Source organism: Anomaloglossus baeobatrachus, chromosome 1 (assembly GCF_048569485.1).
Source record: "Anomaloglossus baeobatrachus isolate aAnoBae1 chromosome 1, aAnoBae1.hap1, whole genome shotgun sequence".
Classification (NCBI taxonomy): Eukaryota; Metazoa; Chordata; class Amphibia; order Anura; family Aromobatidae; genus Anomaloglossus; species Anomaloglossus baeobatrachus.
Genome location: NC_134353.1, coordinates 884,266,226 through 884,281,821, shown reverse-complemented (window position 1 = coordinate 884,281,821; position 15,596 = coordinate 884,266,226). Strand labels below are relative to the sequence as shown.

General features: G+C 45.4%; 1 protein-coding gene across 1 annotated transcript in view; it reads left to right on the top strand.

Annotated features, from left to right (window-relative positions):
• NDUFS4 (NADH:ubiquinone oxidoreductase subunit S4) overlaps positions 1–15,596 on the top strand; it is a 185,831-nt gene that overhangs the window by 35,540 nt on the left and 134,695 nt on the right. Inside the window, exon 2 of the mRNA XM_075326610.1 lies at positions 15,049–15,127. Coding sequence (XP_075182725.1) covers positions 15,049–15,127 — 79 coding nt within the window. The remainder of the gene's footprint in view (positions 1–15,048; positions 15,128–15,596) is intronic.

The window sequence follows — 15,596 nt, the reverse complement described above, 5'->3', positions numbered from 1 at the left end:
TGCTGGACTCTGGCCTGGGATTCTGAGTGTTTGATCCGGATCGGGTCTGGATCGGACACTCGGGCAATGAAAAAAAAAATAGGAAAAAATAAAGCCCTTCATACTTAGCGAGGCTCCGGTGCGGCTGTACACTGCTCCCACGGCCACCCATTCACTTCCTGGGCCGCTCAATCTTGCTCATCCATATGCACTGCTTTCCTTGCCTACCAGCCATCCTGACATCTGAGATTGGTTGAAATCAGACATGCCCCCAGCCTGTGTGACAGCGTCTGGGTGCAACCAATCACAGGCACTTTCTGCGGGTCAGTATTGTGGTATAAAATATTTGGCTTAGGGTCCCCTCATATTATGATATCCAGCACAGATAAAGCATACGGCTACCAGCCGTTCACTTCTCTTTTATGCATTGACCACCTCATGGAGCCTTGAAGTGAAACATGTTGAGGCACCCTGCATCTACTCCCTGATAAGTTCCCCTCTGTACTGTTTGCTGCTAATAATTGCTATAGGGCAACACATGGCCAGTAAGGGGGTGCCGTTGAGGAGTGGGGGCACCACTATCTTATGGTGAACCTCTGCTGGTGGGTAGGGTGCACCATCAGTATAACCTCTGTTTTAATCACTTGAAGGGGTTGTCCATTACTTTTACATTAATTGCTTACCCATAGGATAGGTCTTCAATGTCTGATTTGGCCGGGGTCCGACACCTGCTACCCCCGCCGATCAGCTGTTTTCGGTGCCGGTGGCGTCCTGTCAGCAGCCACAAGTGCTCAGTTCTGCTAAGTGCTTTTGCGGGTGAAACAGCTGTACTCTGGCAAAAACAAGGCTGTTGAGCAATACAATTATTAAACACAAGTGTCTGTATCTGGATTTAGGGGTACTTCTCACATAGCGAGATCGCTTGCAAGATCGCTGCTGAGTCACGGTTTTTGTGACGCAGCAGTGACCTCATTAGCGATCTCGCTGTGTGTGAGACTGAGCAGCGATCTGGCCCCTGCTGTGAAATCGCTGCTCGTTACACACTGCTCTGGTTCATTTTTTGGACGTTGCTCTCCCGCTGTGAAGCACAGAACGCTGTGGTTGACAGCGAGAGAGCAACTTGCAGCTTGCGGTAAGCTGTAACAAAGGTAAATATCTGGTAACCAAGCGAAGTGCTTTGCTTGGTTACCCGATATTTACCTTGGTTACTAGCGTCCGTCGCTCTCAGGCTGCCAGTGCCGGCTCCCTGCACACGTAGCCGGAGTACACATCGGTTAAATAAGCAAAGCGGTTTGCTTATTAACTCGATGTATACTCTGGCTACGAGTGCAGGGAGCCAGCGCTAAGTGGTGTGCGCTGGTAATCAAGGTAAATATCGGGTAACCAAGTGCTTGGTTACCTGATATGTACCTTAGTTACCTAGCGCAGCATCGCTTCCACGCGTCGCTGGAGGCTGGTCACTGGTGAGATCTGCCTGATTGACAGCTCACCAGCGACCATGTAGCGACGCACCAGCGATCCTTACCAGGTCAGATCACTGGTGGGATCGCTGGAGCGTCGCTAAAGTGTGACGGTACCCTTAGCTTTCAAAAATCTGAAGAGTGTAGATCAGTAGCATGCCGTGGTGAGCGGTGGACAGTTCTGCGTATGGGAGGTCTCGGAGACTTCTGTCTTTCATGGATTCTTTGCGGTTTTCGGTATCGTGCCTGATCATCCATTTAGGCTCTAGACATTTATGGACCTTTAATAGTTACAATATTTTGTTTTCTTGGCTTTTTTTTGTTTTCTTTTAAACCCAATCTTTAGATTTTAATAGATATTGAATCTTTTTTTTTTTTTTTTTTTTTTTTTTCCGTAAATTCCATTTATTCAGTCTGGATTCATTGTGAAACAGTGAAGGTACGCTCTAACTTTTGGGATGTTTCTCAATCTGCTCCTCTCACATACGGTAAGTTTCTACATCTAGATAATGGGTACGCAGTTGTTTCCACTTATGAGAGGTTTTTACATCATAGTAAACAGATGCCAGATTACCGTAGTTGGAGATTAGGGCGGCTTTTTGTATCTGTTTTATTTTATAAATGCTGTGGTTTTTTTTGGTCTTTACTAAAATGCAATTTTAGCTTCCTTTACTAAGAGAGAAAACCATATTCCAGCGCCCATTAAGTGCAGATGTCTCCGTTAGTGTAGTATAGACGTAAAAGCTCGTGTAAACCAATAGAAGAGAAGAGAAATAAAATCTTAGCGCTCCGGAGACAAGACGACGACGACGATATATCACCACAAACCTGAGTTGTAGCAGGAAAAACAATGTACAGTATGCACCAATTTGCAGCACTTTTACATTTTTGTTTTTTTTGTTTTTTGTTTTTTTTCCCATTTGTGTGCAAAAATACTGTGAAAGTCAACATGCTGAGGATTTTAAAAATGCCCGGCAGCTCGAAAAGTGGAAGGGAAAAAAAAATGCAGCACATAAATTAGATTTTTGAATCATTTCTGTAATGAAAAATGCAGGGATTGTGCAGAAGAAAAAGAAAACTAACCAAAAAAACCCTGCAAAAATGGCTCATGTGAACATATCCTTAGTGTAATTGACGTCAGTCACTTCTGGTTCTGCATTATAACACAGTCCAGCAGTCTGATCCTTTTCTCCCCTAACATCTGTCGGAGGAGATTCGGGAGGCCCCCCGTACACATCATGTAGTATGCTGGTCAAAATTTGCGAGTTAAACCATCTTTTATTTATTATGTATGGGGAACCTTAAAGATTACCCATCCATGCTCAGAAGAACAAAATGGGCCTAACTGCCAAATATCAAATGTTTATGGTGAATTAAAGAGGATGTCCCCTACTTTTTCATTGATTGCCTATCCTTAGGATAGGTCATCAATGTCAGGTCTGCCAGGGTCTGACACCGGCACTACCGCCGATTAGCTGTACTCTGTGCCTGCTGTGGCATCAGACAATGCTCAGTTCCAGAGCTGCTCTGTCTTCTGATAGTGGCCGTGGTTGGGTACTGCACATCCGCTTGAATAGGAGGTGGATGTGCAGTACTCAGCCACTATGAGAAGACTGAGCAGCTCCGGAACTGAGCATTATCTACTGCTGCCGCCGGCGGTATCGAGGACAGCTGATCGGCGGGATGTCGGAACCCGGCCAATCTGACATTGATGATCGAGGATACCTAACAAAAAACCTTCCTAAAAACATACATTTATTTATAAATATTTAAAATACAAGACAGTAATTGTTCAAACAAAAGCAATACCAAAGGAAGACAAACTCACTACTCTACAGATACATGTATTTTAAATATTTATTAATAAATGTATGTTTTTAGGAAGGTTTTTTTGTTAGATATGTTTTTACTTCCTTTGAATTCTGTGATTGAGGAGAGAGGCCATCAATGAAAAAGTAGAGGACAAGCTCTTTAACTCTTAAAGGAGTTGTCCGACAAGCTCAACCATTTTTTGTAAGCTAATCTATGCTGTACTGTCATCTTAAACACTCCGACATATTTTTTTTTTTTTTTCTAACTTTTGTTCCTCTTGAATTATCCCTTTATTCTCTGCAGCACTTTCTTTACCTGCAGCTCAACCAAACATGACATTTTTTTATGCGAAACCTCAGTCAGAGCTAGCACCACCCAGCCTCACTGTCTAGCCCCGCCTTCTGCCCACACTCTGCACACTCATTGGATGTCAGTATTCTGCCGAACACTTACCTCTCATCACTACAGCATTGGAAATAACAGCACCACATAGGGCTCGGCAGGCCCCCACCACATAGGGCTCGGCAGGCCCCCACCACATAGGGCTCGGCAGGCCCCCACCACATAGGGCTCGGCAGGCCCCCACCACATAGGGCTCGGCAGGCCCCCACCACATAGGGCTCGGCAGGACCCCACCACATAGGGCTCGGCAGGACCCCACCACATAGGGCTCGGCAGGCCCCCACGTCGCTCAGGGAATACATACTTACCAATCCCTGCCGCTGCTCCTTGTTTGCGCACTGTGTGCCCTGGCCATATCAGCACAGTAGTGACGTCACCGCTGTGCTGAACTGTCAGAGCAGACAGCGGGACAGTGATGAGAAGCAGCGCTGCCTCTCATCATTGCTGTGAAGTGTATTAGCATCTGTGATGTCGATACATTTGAAGTGCGATCCTGAGCAGGGGGCCCGGTGCTGGCGCTGATACCACGGGCAGCCACTGCCAGGCCCCTCCCTCCAGCTCATGAACCCGACAGCAGTGGCGGGGAAGAATAGGAATGTGGGGAGGGTACGTGAAAATGTGTGGGAGGGTGCGGGGGACTCTGGCGCCATGTACCTGCTAAGCAGGGCGGCTACATGACATGGGCTGTGATGCTCTTCTACATTGCAAGCATAAGCTCCTGGCCTGTCGACGTGACATCATGGCAGGAGCGGTCGCATGACCGCTCTGAACCGGGGGAGAGGGGCTGACAGCAGGGCACATAGTAACTACCTATCTACTTACCTGCCCCAATGTAGCCCAATAGTGCAAGAAAGAGAAAAATTGGCAAAATACCCACTTTAATGTTAAATATCAAAGAAGGGAAGTGGAGAGGCTAAACTCCCTCCACTCACATTACACTCTTATTCGAATCCGTGATATTGTCAGGTTCTTCCAATAGTCTTATATGTATGGGAGCAGCAGTCAACTGATCATTGAGGGAGATGTCGATTTTGTCATTTTGGATTTAGGATCTTTGTTCTTCCAAGGATTCTCCAGCAGCCATGTTTGGCAACGGCTCTCTCATAGAGAAAAGACGAGAGCTCAACCTAGAAAATCTGTGTATGGAGAGACGATCACAATAGCGGTTAATCAATGGTTCACCCAACAGTCATCTAATCTGTGTTTTGGCCATAGAAAGGGGTCTGACACTACTTTATTTTTATTGAAGACCTATCTTTTAAGATAGGTCATCAATATCTGCTCGGTGAGGGTACGACACTGGGCACCCCCGAAGATCAACCTTTTCCGGTGGCGGTCAGAAGATCTCAGATGCTGCTGGAACGTAGCAGCTCAATCAAAAAATATCGTGGTCATGGCTGACTACTGCATGTCCACCTCTATTCAACTGATTGGGAGGAGGAGCTGCAGAACTCGTCCGAAGCCGATAAAGGAATGACAGATTGTATGTATGGAAAAATTTCATCCACAGAAGATCAATTGGTAATGCTCAAAGAGGGGCAATAATTCATTGAGAACCCTCAATCTATCTTTCCACTACCTATTAATGGAGATATGACATGCGTCACAAGCACCCTAAATTAAATTGGTGCCCCCATTCCTCGGTGGCTTTCCCTGATATACTGTCCCTAATTTCCCTTCCTATTCAATTGGGATTTATGGGACAATATCACGTCCGTAATGGGAAAAGACAAAAAAATCGCTTATCTGGGATGTATTTCACATAGCAGCCTACCAGGCTATATTCGTTATTACCATACAGTAGTTCCAAGGTTCTCCATGATCCTCCACAGTATTATCGCAGCCTGTGCGTTCACCCCCCCCCCCTCCCAATCTGTTGATTGGGGTTCATCAGGATCATGGAGAGCCTTGGAACTACTGTATGGAAATAACGAATATAGCCTGGTAGGCTGCTATCTGACATAATCCCAGATAAGCGATTTTTTTTTTTTTTTTTTCTTTTCCCATTACCGAAGTGATATCGTCCCATAAATCCCCATTGAATAGGAAGGGAAATGAGGGACAGTATATCGGGGAGAACCACCGAGGAATAGGCGCACTAATTTAGGGTGCGTGTGACGCAAGTCATATCTCCATTGATAGGTAGTGAAAAGATAGATTGAGGGCTCTCTTAATGAATCATTGCCCCACTTTGAGCACTACCAATTGATCTTCTGTGAATATAATTTTTCTATACTGGTTGCATACAGTCAAGACTGTTCCATGATCCTTTTGGTTTTTTTTTATTTTTGTTTTTTGTGCTATTGGTCACGGTGTAGAATGGTTTGTTGTTCTGTAAATTTTAATGAAATTTAATGTAAAAGGTTTTTTATCTCGAGGAAATGCTGTCAATCTTACAGAGGCACATGCACAGTGAGGAGTTGGACCTAAGGACATTCGTTCCATTGATCTGTGCATGCACTGTGAAAACCTGAGGACATCCGCTCTATTGATCTGCGCATGCACTGTGAGAACCTGAGAACATGCGTTCTATTGATCTGGACATGCGCTCTATTGATCTGTGCATGTGGAGTGAGGACATGCACTCTATTGATATGCGCAGTGAGGACATGCACTCTATTGATATGCGCAGTGAGGACATGTGCTCTATTGCTCTGCGCGTGCGCAATAAGGACATGCGTTCTATTGATCTGCACATGCGCAGTGAGGACATGCTGCCTATTGATCTGCACATGCGCAGTGAGGACATGCAGCCTATTGATCTGTGCATGCGCTGCGATGACATGCTTTCCATTGAACTGCGCATGTGCTGTGAGAACCTGAGTACGTGTTCCATTGATATGTGCATGCACTTACATGAGATCTCAGGCAGGGGAGCAGATCAGTGACAGAAGAGGGACCTGTCAGTCATTAGCGGAAGGTCGGCAGAGAAAGGAGTGAGGCCGGAGAGCTGTGTGTGCCCTGCACTTGTGGCTCAACATACAAAGTTGGACAAGGGATTTCTTTTAAACTGAAACAGATTGCTAAAAAGAAGGCCTAGATGTATTTGTACCCCAAACTAATATAATAGTTTACGGTACAAAAATCTGCTGACAGGTTCCCCTTTTTTTTTTGCCTGCTTAGACGGTCCGCCGCCACTTCTTGCGTGCACAGACTGATTTTTTATTGTGCGCATAGACTGCTCATACTTCTCGGCAGCATGTCCTGTATACACAGGGCATTATGCTGCCGAGAACTATGATTTTATTAATTCTCAATCATTTCAATTGACAAATGAGTGTTTTCATGTGACTGACAGCCTGTTATCCAGAAACGAGTGTTTCTGTTTTTGTAGCTTGCAGTTACCCCTGTAAACCGATTTACATGGTTTATATACTTATCTGTTTTTAGTCTCTTTTGTAGGACATCGAGACGTATTTCTACAGTTGAGAAGCTCCATTAATGTCGTGGTTGTTAAAAAAAAAAAAATAAAATAAACTCCGCAGACACAGAACATTTGTTTCCGCACATTTCCACGTCAGTCTACGCTAAAAATTATCTGAGGGCAACGTGTTCAAATGTCTGTAAATTCTAAAGAATTTGAGGTCAACGTAGACTTAAAGGATTGACCGCTATAAGCTGGCGTGATGGCACATATGATCGCCTACTGATCTGCACAAGCCATCTACGCTATTCACACATCTGAGGGCTTACAAACGGCGCTTCCATTGAAGGTACTCCCACACAACCATTGCTCCTTACCATGGAGTCTCAAACTTGCAAGTATCACAATGTATTTACTGACCCTCTTTCTAGATGGCTTTAAAATTTACATCCAAACATGAAAGCTCAGTGGCATCCATCTGTTGTATATATTTTGCATGAAATAAGTATTGAACACGTGACCAATTTTCCAAGTATATATATTTCTAAAGGTGACATGAATTTCTCACCAGATATGAGTAACAACTCATCCAATCCACAAAGGCAAAGAAATCAAACCATAGATGTCCATACATTTAGTAATGTGTAATAATAAGAAATGACCCTTGAAAAAAATTATTAAACACACTTACTGAAATTTATGTAAGCTTCAAGACGCCTCCTGTATGGAGAAACCAATTGCATGCATTGCCCAGGTGTTATTTTGGACCATTCTTGCACACAAACACACTCTTCAAACACTGAAGGTTCCATTCTCCTTCTATGAACGCTGAGCTTTACTTCGTTCCATAAATTTTCTATTGGATTCAGGTCTGGTGATCAGCTCGGCCATTCTAGCAGCTTTATTTTTTTTCTCTGAAACCAATGTAGAGTTTCCTTGGCTCTGTGTTTGGGATTATTATCTTACTGAAATGTTCACCATCGTTTTGTCTTCATCATTCTGGTAGATGGCAGCAGATTCTTATCAAGAATGTCTCTGTACATTTGTCCATCATCCTTCCTTCAATTACATAAAGTTTGCCAGTGCCGTATGCTGAAAAACAGCCCCACACCTTGAAGTTCCCACCTCCAAACCTTACTATTTTAATGTTTTTGTGGTGATGCAGTGCCTTTTGGTCTCCAAACATGGTATATTATGGCATCCAATGAGTTAAATTTTGGTCTCCTCTGACCAGGCTATACTCTCCCACTATTTTACAGGCTTGTCTAAATGTTGAGCAAACTTTAAACATGCTTTAACATACTTTTTGTTCAACTTTGGACTCTACTGTGGTGAGCGTGCATACAGGCCATGGAGTATGAGTGTACTACTTTATTATTTTCTTTGAATCAATTTTACCTGCTGATGTGTCTCTCTATAGCTCTCCAGTTGGTCCTTGAATCTTTGACTCTTCTGATAAGTCCATTAACTACTCTGTCTGAAATCTTGTGTGGAACACTTGCTATTGGGCGTGTTATGGTGAAATGATGCTTTCCACTTCCGGATTACCTATCCGTGCACACTGGAACCTTCAGTAGTTTAGAAATTCTTCTGTAACCAGTGCCATCAGTGTGTTTTGCAACAATAAGGTTACAAAGGTCTTGAGACAGCTCACCGGTTTTACCCATCATAAGCTGTTTCTTGTGTGGCACCTTGGTAATCAGTCACCTTTTTATAGGCCATCCATTAAACCAGCTGATATTTTTCACAGAATGGCAGGATTGCTTTCTTATTACTGATAGATTTCAGCTGGTTTCATGACTTTCCATGGCTTTTTTGCCTCCTTCTTCATATGTTTTTTTCCCTGTCATTTCTCATTATTAGGCTATGATTCCACTTGCAAGAGACTTGCGCATATCTCGCATTGCATTACTCAGGATGGCCTGCCTCTTTCCCGACAGGAGCGGGTCAGCCGCATGTATTTCTATGCAGCTGAGACACTCCTGTTGGGAAAGAGGCAGGCCATCCCGAGTAATGCAATGCGAGATACATGCGAGTCTCTTGCAAGTGGAATCCTACCCATACACAAATTTAATTTCTGGACATCTGTGGTTTGATATCTTTGTGTGGATTTCATGGCTGTTGTTACAGATGACGTATAGTGAGAAATTCATGTCAATAGCACGTTTTACCATACATTTTCTTAGAAAACACTGGGGAACAAAATTTTTTTTGCATCCACAAAACCACTTGTTTTTAATTCGAGTGTGCTTATCTCAAATCTGAGATTAGTTTTTTTTTTCTCTAGCTACAGTTTTTTTCAATTCAAGATTTTAGGTTTTCATCTTATTGTACCAATTTCAACATTTAGTTTAACATAATGACGTAGAATGCTTCTTGGGCATCATCTTTGTGAAAATGTAATAATGTAATGCAGTAAATACTTGAAAAAATATGATTGCATCACAATTTGTCTACAATTTTCGAAATAGAACCTATTAAAACACTTATTTTAATCATAAAATATGCACAAAACGTATTTAAATTCTTTTGATGGAAAAATTTGCATTTGTAGCTCTTGTGTTTGTGTACTTGTTGAGGACAATCTCGTTTGATGCTCCAGCAGTAGTCTGCGGTCATATTTTTGTCCCATCACCCCTGATAACACTCTTCCGTCATCTTCAGATCTTCATGAAAGCGTTCTCCCTGCTCACCACTAACAGCTCCAAGATTTTCGGGAAACTTATCAAGGTGACTGTTCAGGAAGTGAATCTTAACGCTCATGTCACATCCAGTGTCGCTGAAAGCCAACAGCATCCTCTGAATCAGAAGTTCATAGTTTTCTGCTTTTTGTTGGCAAGGAAGTTCTTTGTAACTGCCACAAAAGACTGCCATGCTGCTTTCTCCTTCTTATTCAGCTTCTTCGCAAATTTTTGTCACGTATAAGGGTTCGAATTTGAGGTCCACCCATTATCCCTGCTGTTATCTTCTCGAAAGACAAGGCAGGAAAAGCAGAAATAATATGTTGAAAGCATTCGCTTTCTCTATTCAAAGCCCGAACAAACTGCTTCATTAAGCCAAGTTTGTGAAGTGAGGTGGGGGAAAAATGATGCTGGACTGTACGTGGTAACACCTAGCTGGCTGAGAAGACTACTAATATATCAGAAAACAAAGCGTTTGTCTTTGGGGAAAAAAGTACACAAATTTGTTCACGCTTCCTTGCATAGGAAACTTTAGCTGACCGGTGAAGAACATTCTTTTCTTGAAGCCTGGAGGCTAATATCGTAATTTTCGGACCATAAGACGCACTTTTTTTTCCCCCAAATGTTGGGGGAAAGTGGGGGGTGCGTCTTATTGTCTGAATGTAGGGCTGCGCGGAATTAGGGTGCTGCAGTGGATCGGATCATCTGGGGCACGAGCAGGCTGCAGCAGCGCCTGCCGTGACCACGTGGACCCGCTCATTTAATATGCACGCCCATCCTCCCGCCCATCATCTCTCAGCGCTGACAGGTGGGCGGGATGATGGGCGAGGGATAAACAGCCGGCCCACATGATCACCCCTGGCAACTACAGCTTGGAGTGATCATGTGCGGCTGTATTCACTGCCCCCCGCGCATCATCATCGCGGGGTGCAGTGAATCAGCACACTCACCTGTCACCGTTCCCCTGCAGTACCGCGATCTCCTCCTGGCTGCCGGCGGCCGCTGAGTGGAGCCATCCCCGTTCCCCCTGCAGTATCGCGATGTCCTCCTGTCTGTGCCGGCGGCCGCTGAGTGGAGACTAGCAGTGCGCACAGCGATGACTTCATCGCTGTGCGCACGTGTCCACATGCAGCCACCGGCAGCCAGGAGGACATCGAAGTGCTGCAGGAGAACGGGGATGGCTCCACTCAGCGGCCGCCGGCAGCCAGGAGGAGATCGCGGTACTGCAGGGGAACGGGGACGGGTCCACTCAGCGGTGCTGACACAGACTGGAGGAGGAGCGATGCTGCAGGGAGTGAGGTGAGGTAAGGTGAGTATGAACGTTTATTTTATTTTATGTGCCACAGGATGCGGGCCGTATACCAGCATGGGGGTGTATACCAGGATGGGGGTATATTATGAGCAGGATGGGGGTATATTATGAGCAGAATGGGGGTATATTATGAGCAAGGATGGGGGTATTTGAGCAGGATGGGGGTATATGAGCAGGTTGGGGGTATATACTGTATATACAAGGCATGAGGATCATTACCAGGATGGGGTACCTTAGTAGAGAATTTGGGGACATTACCCCCATAACAGTGTCAGCAGCAGATCCTCGCCCCATAACAGTGTGTCATGACTCCATTTTTTGCTTAAAATTTTATTTTCCTATTTTCCTGCTCTAAAACCAGGGTGCGTCTTATAGTCCGAAAATACGGTAACTCAGCTGCTTTATTTGATAGGCCCAAATCTCTTACTAAATCATTCAATTCGGGTTGGGTAAACTGCTGACTGCTTGGTATAAGACCCCTCAGATTCTACATTAATTTCCTCATGCTTCTTATCAAAATACATTTGATCACCATGTTCACTTTCTTCGTCCTTGCAAAAAATAAAACCATTGAAAACTGGAACCGTGAGTGTCTCAGATTGTGGAATAGGTCATATTGCTGAAGGAATATTAGGATATCCACCATATATCGTTTTTTTTTTTTTCTTGCCGATGCCCTGTGTATGGATCAGACAGAAATAACGGTCACTGTTGTGGTCCTTAGGTTCACGCCAAACCATGGGAATATGAAAAGGCATTCCTTTGTGTTGTTGTTTTGAGTTGTTGCCCTTTAACGCCAATTGAAAATCCAATGCATATGCCATAAACTGTAACAAAAAGAAATTAAAATTGCCAAAAAACTAAAGCATGCACCAAAAAACGGATTTCAGATTTGGAATCTGCAATGCCGAAATGTGTAGAAAAAGTTCTAAAATCTCATGTATTAGAAAATGAAGAAAAAAAAAAAAAAAGAGTTGTTGCCCAGGGAAGTGGGTGACTTAGGCCAGAGGCACTACTGCGATGCTTGCATGACACTCGGCTCGCGCTGACAGCATAGCGGAGCCAAGTGTCATGCTAGTGTCCCTGCGACTGTGGTCCGACAGTGCGGGCGGGCCGGTGCTGCGCGGGGCGGGCCGGCACGGAGGAGGGGAGGGAGGGATTTATCTCCCTCTCTCCTCCATAGAGGCTATTGTAATTCTCGCTTTCCATTTGCAGTACACCGGTGTACCGCGAGTGCAGTGCGATTTTTTTTTTTTTTTTTTTTCTCTCTCGCCCCATTCACTTGAATGGGTGCGAGAGAGTCTCGCATTAGTCGTAGCATGCTGCGATTGTTTTCTGGGTCCGATTAGGGCTGAGAAAATAATCGCTCATGTGTGCTGACACACAGGCTAATATTGGTCCGAGTGGAATGCCATGTTTTATCGCAATCCACTCGCACCGATTTTCTCGCCATGTGGCTTAGGCCTTACTAAATACTTTTAATCTGCCGTGTGTGTGTGTGTGTGTGTGTGTGTGTGTGTGTGTGTGTGTGTGTGTGTGTGTGTGTGTGTGTGTGTGTGTGTGTGTGTGTGTGTGTGTGGTGTAAATATATATTTATTTTTTTTTCTATACCTTTAAACAGCTCAATGTGAAAAGAGAAGTTTAACTTTTTTGCGGCCCTTGATCTACATTAGTCTAACAATGTTATATTTTTTTTTTTTTTTTTATAAACTAAACTCAAAATAGCAGACCTTAAATGACGTCTGAGGACACCCATCATTGGGTCTGCTGCTTTTCCCGTACACTGAGTTCATTCTGCGCCTGAGGAAAGTGCGGATGTTCAGTGATTCTTCCATTTGCAGTGGAATTACAATATATATTTTTTTAATAAAGAGCCACACCTTGTTCTATTCTGCTGGAGACCCGTCTTCCCCCTCTGTCCATTCTGTTTTGCACTTTTTGTCTCTAGCCATGCAGCTAATACAATTTAACAAATACTTTCTTTTTCTTCTTCACCTCTGATGCCATCGTTTTGGGTTCAGTCTCAAGCTGCTTTATTACAGCTTTGTGTTCTTATGTCTATTCGTGACAAACCCGCTACTGTACATTCCCATAGAGCAATTTTTGCCACCGGCGGTCTCTCTGTGACAGGGGCTTGTAGCAGACATAAAGTGCAGCCTGTTGTGAACTGCTCAGTGGGAGACTGCCAAAAACTCAGCAGCTTGAGCTACTGTAACTGAGGACAAGAAAGAAGTGTTGTGTCCTCTCGTTCTCTCTCACTTTTCCTTTTTCTCTGCAGTATCTCACGTCTTGTTCTTCCTCTAGGCCTCACGCTGCCTCTGGCACAGTCTCTTTGGCTATTGCTTTCTCTCCTCGCTATTCCTCTTAACCTCTATTGCTCTACAAATTTATTTGCTCTCTTACCCGTCTTCTTCGCTTTTTCTCTCATTCATGCTCTTCTCTCTTTCTTGAGCTCAACTAATCTCGTGCTCTCCTGCTTTTTCGCTCGCTATCTCACTATTCTGCTTTCTCTTGTGGTTCTGCTTTTTTACTTGCACTCTCGCTCACTCTCTTGCACTTGTGCTTTCTCGCTTGCTCTCTTGCTCTTCTGCTCGCTCTCTTGCTCTTCTGTTCGCTCTCTTGCTCTTCTGCTCGCTCTCTTGCTCTTCTGCTCGCTCGCTTGCTCTTCTGCTCGTGCTCTTGCTCTTCTCGCTCGCTTGCTCTTCTGCTCGTGCGCTTGCTCTTCTCGCTCGCTTGCTCTTCTGCTCGCGCGCTTGCTCGCACGCTTGCTCTTCTGCTCGCGCGCTTGCTCGCACGCTTGCTCTTCTGCTCGCACGCTTGCTCTTCTGCTCGCGCGCTTGCTCGCACGCTTGCTCTTCTGCTCGCACGCTTGCTCTTCTGCTCGCGCGCTTGCTCTTCTGCTCGCGCGCTTGCTCTTCTGCTCACGCACTTGCTCTTCTGCTCGTGCTCTTGCTCTTCTCGCTCGCTTGCTCTTCTCGTGCGCTTGCTCTTCTGCTCGCGCGCTTGCTCACACGCTTGCTCTTCTGCTCGCGCGCTTGCTCGCACGCTTGCTCTTCTGCTCGCGCGCTTGCTCTTCTGCTCGCACGCTTGCTCTTCTGCTCGCGCGCTTGCTCTTCTGCTCGCGCGCTTGCTCGCGCGCTTGCTCTTCTGCTCGCGCGCTTGCTCGCACGCTTGCTCTTCTGCTCGCGTGCTTGCTCGCACGCTTGCTCTTCTGCTCGCACGCTTGCTCTTCTGCTCGCGCGCTTGCTCTTCTGCTCGCGCGCTTGCTCGCACGCTTGCTCTTCTGCTCGCGTGCTTGCTCGCACGCTTGCTCTTCTGCTCGCGTGCTTGCTCGCACGCTTGCTCTTCTGCTCGCACGCTTGCTCTTCTGCTCGCGCGCTTGCTCTTCTGCTCGCGCGCTTGCTCTTCTGCTCGCGCGCTTGCTCTTCTGCTCGCGCGCTTGCTCTTCTGCTCGTGCGCTTGCTCTTCTGCTCGCGCGCTTGCTCTTCTGCTTGCTCGCTCACTCTCGCTTGCTCTGATGCTCGCTCTGTTGTTCTTCTGCTTGCTCGCTCGCTCTGATGCTCGCTCTGTTGTTCTTCTGCTTGCTCGCTCGCTCTCGCTTGCTCTGATGCTCGCTCTGTTGTTCTTCTGCTTGCTCGCTCGCTCTCGCTTGCTCTGATGCTCGCTCTGTTGTTCTTCTGCTTGCTCGCTCGCTCTCGCTTGCTCTGATGCTCGCTCTGTTGTTCTTCTGCTTGCTCGCTCGCTCTTTCTTGCTCTGATGCTCGCTCTGTTGTTCTTCTGCTTGCTCGCTCGCTCTCTGGCTCTTCTGCTTTCCCATGCGCTCCTTGCTTTATCGCTCCTTTTTCCTTTTATTGCTCGCTCTACTGCTCTCTCGCTGTACTCACACAATTTTGTTACTCCCCTCCTGCAATCTTGCACTTTACTGCATCACATCTTCCATTGGTCTTACATTTTTTTCTAGATAGACATTGTATGTCAGATTTTCTGTCTTTATTCTTATTCATTGAATGATTGCTAACTTGGAGTCTTGCTTTGCAGGGCGTTGAGCACTTCCACATGGAGGCAGGCACAGAACCAAACCCAAGACACTGAACTCATACCTGTAGATGAAAAATTGGTAAGTTGCACAATATTTATCCCTCACACTTCGGTGAAATAGAGGTTTGAGTTTGTTACTGGAATGTACAAATGGTTGCATTTTAAAGGGGTGGTCAAAAGGCCAAATAAACTTCAATCTAAGTCCCATCTATGTCGTGCCATGAGTTAAACTAATTTCTAATATATTTGCATTAATAAGTCCCTGTTGTTCCTTAATTACACTATCTGTTCCTGTATTTTTCTCCCTATCTCCTGTCTGATGACACTGAGAATCCCAGTGCATCCTAGGATACTGAAACAAAATGTCATAAGGGGGCGGAGGCTGCAGTCACTGGCACACTCTGCCCCCACCCTGAAACAAAGCGTCATGAGTGACGCTCATATCAGGAGCTGGGCTAGTCCCTGTTTTTGTTCTGTCCTGTGCATGCTTTGCACTATGCAATGTGCACAATGACAGTGCACTCTGTTTTGTCAGCTCTGTTCATTAG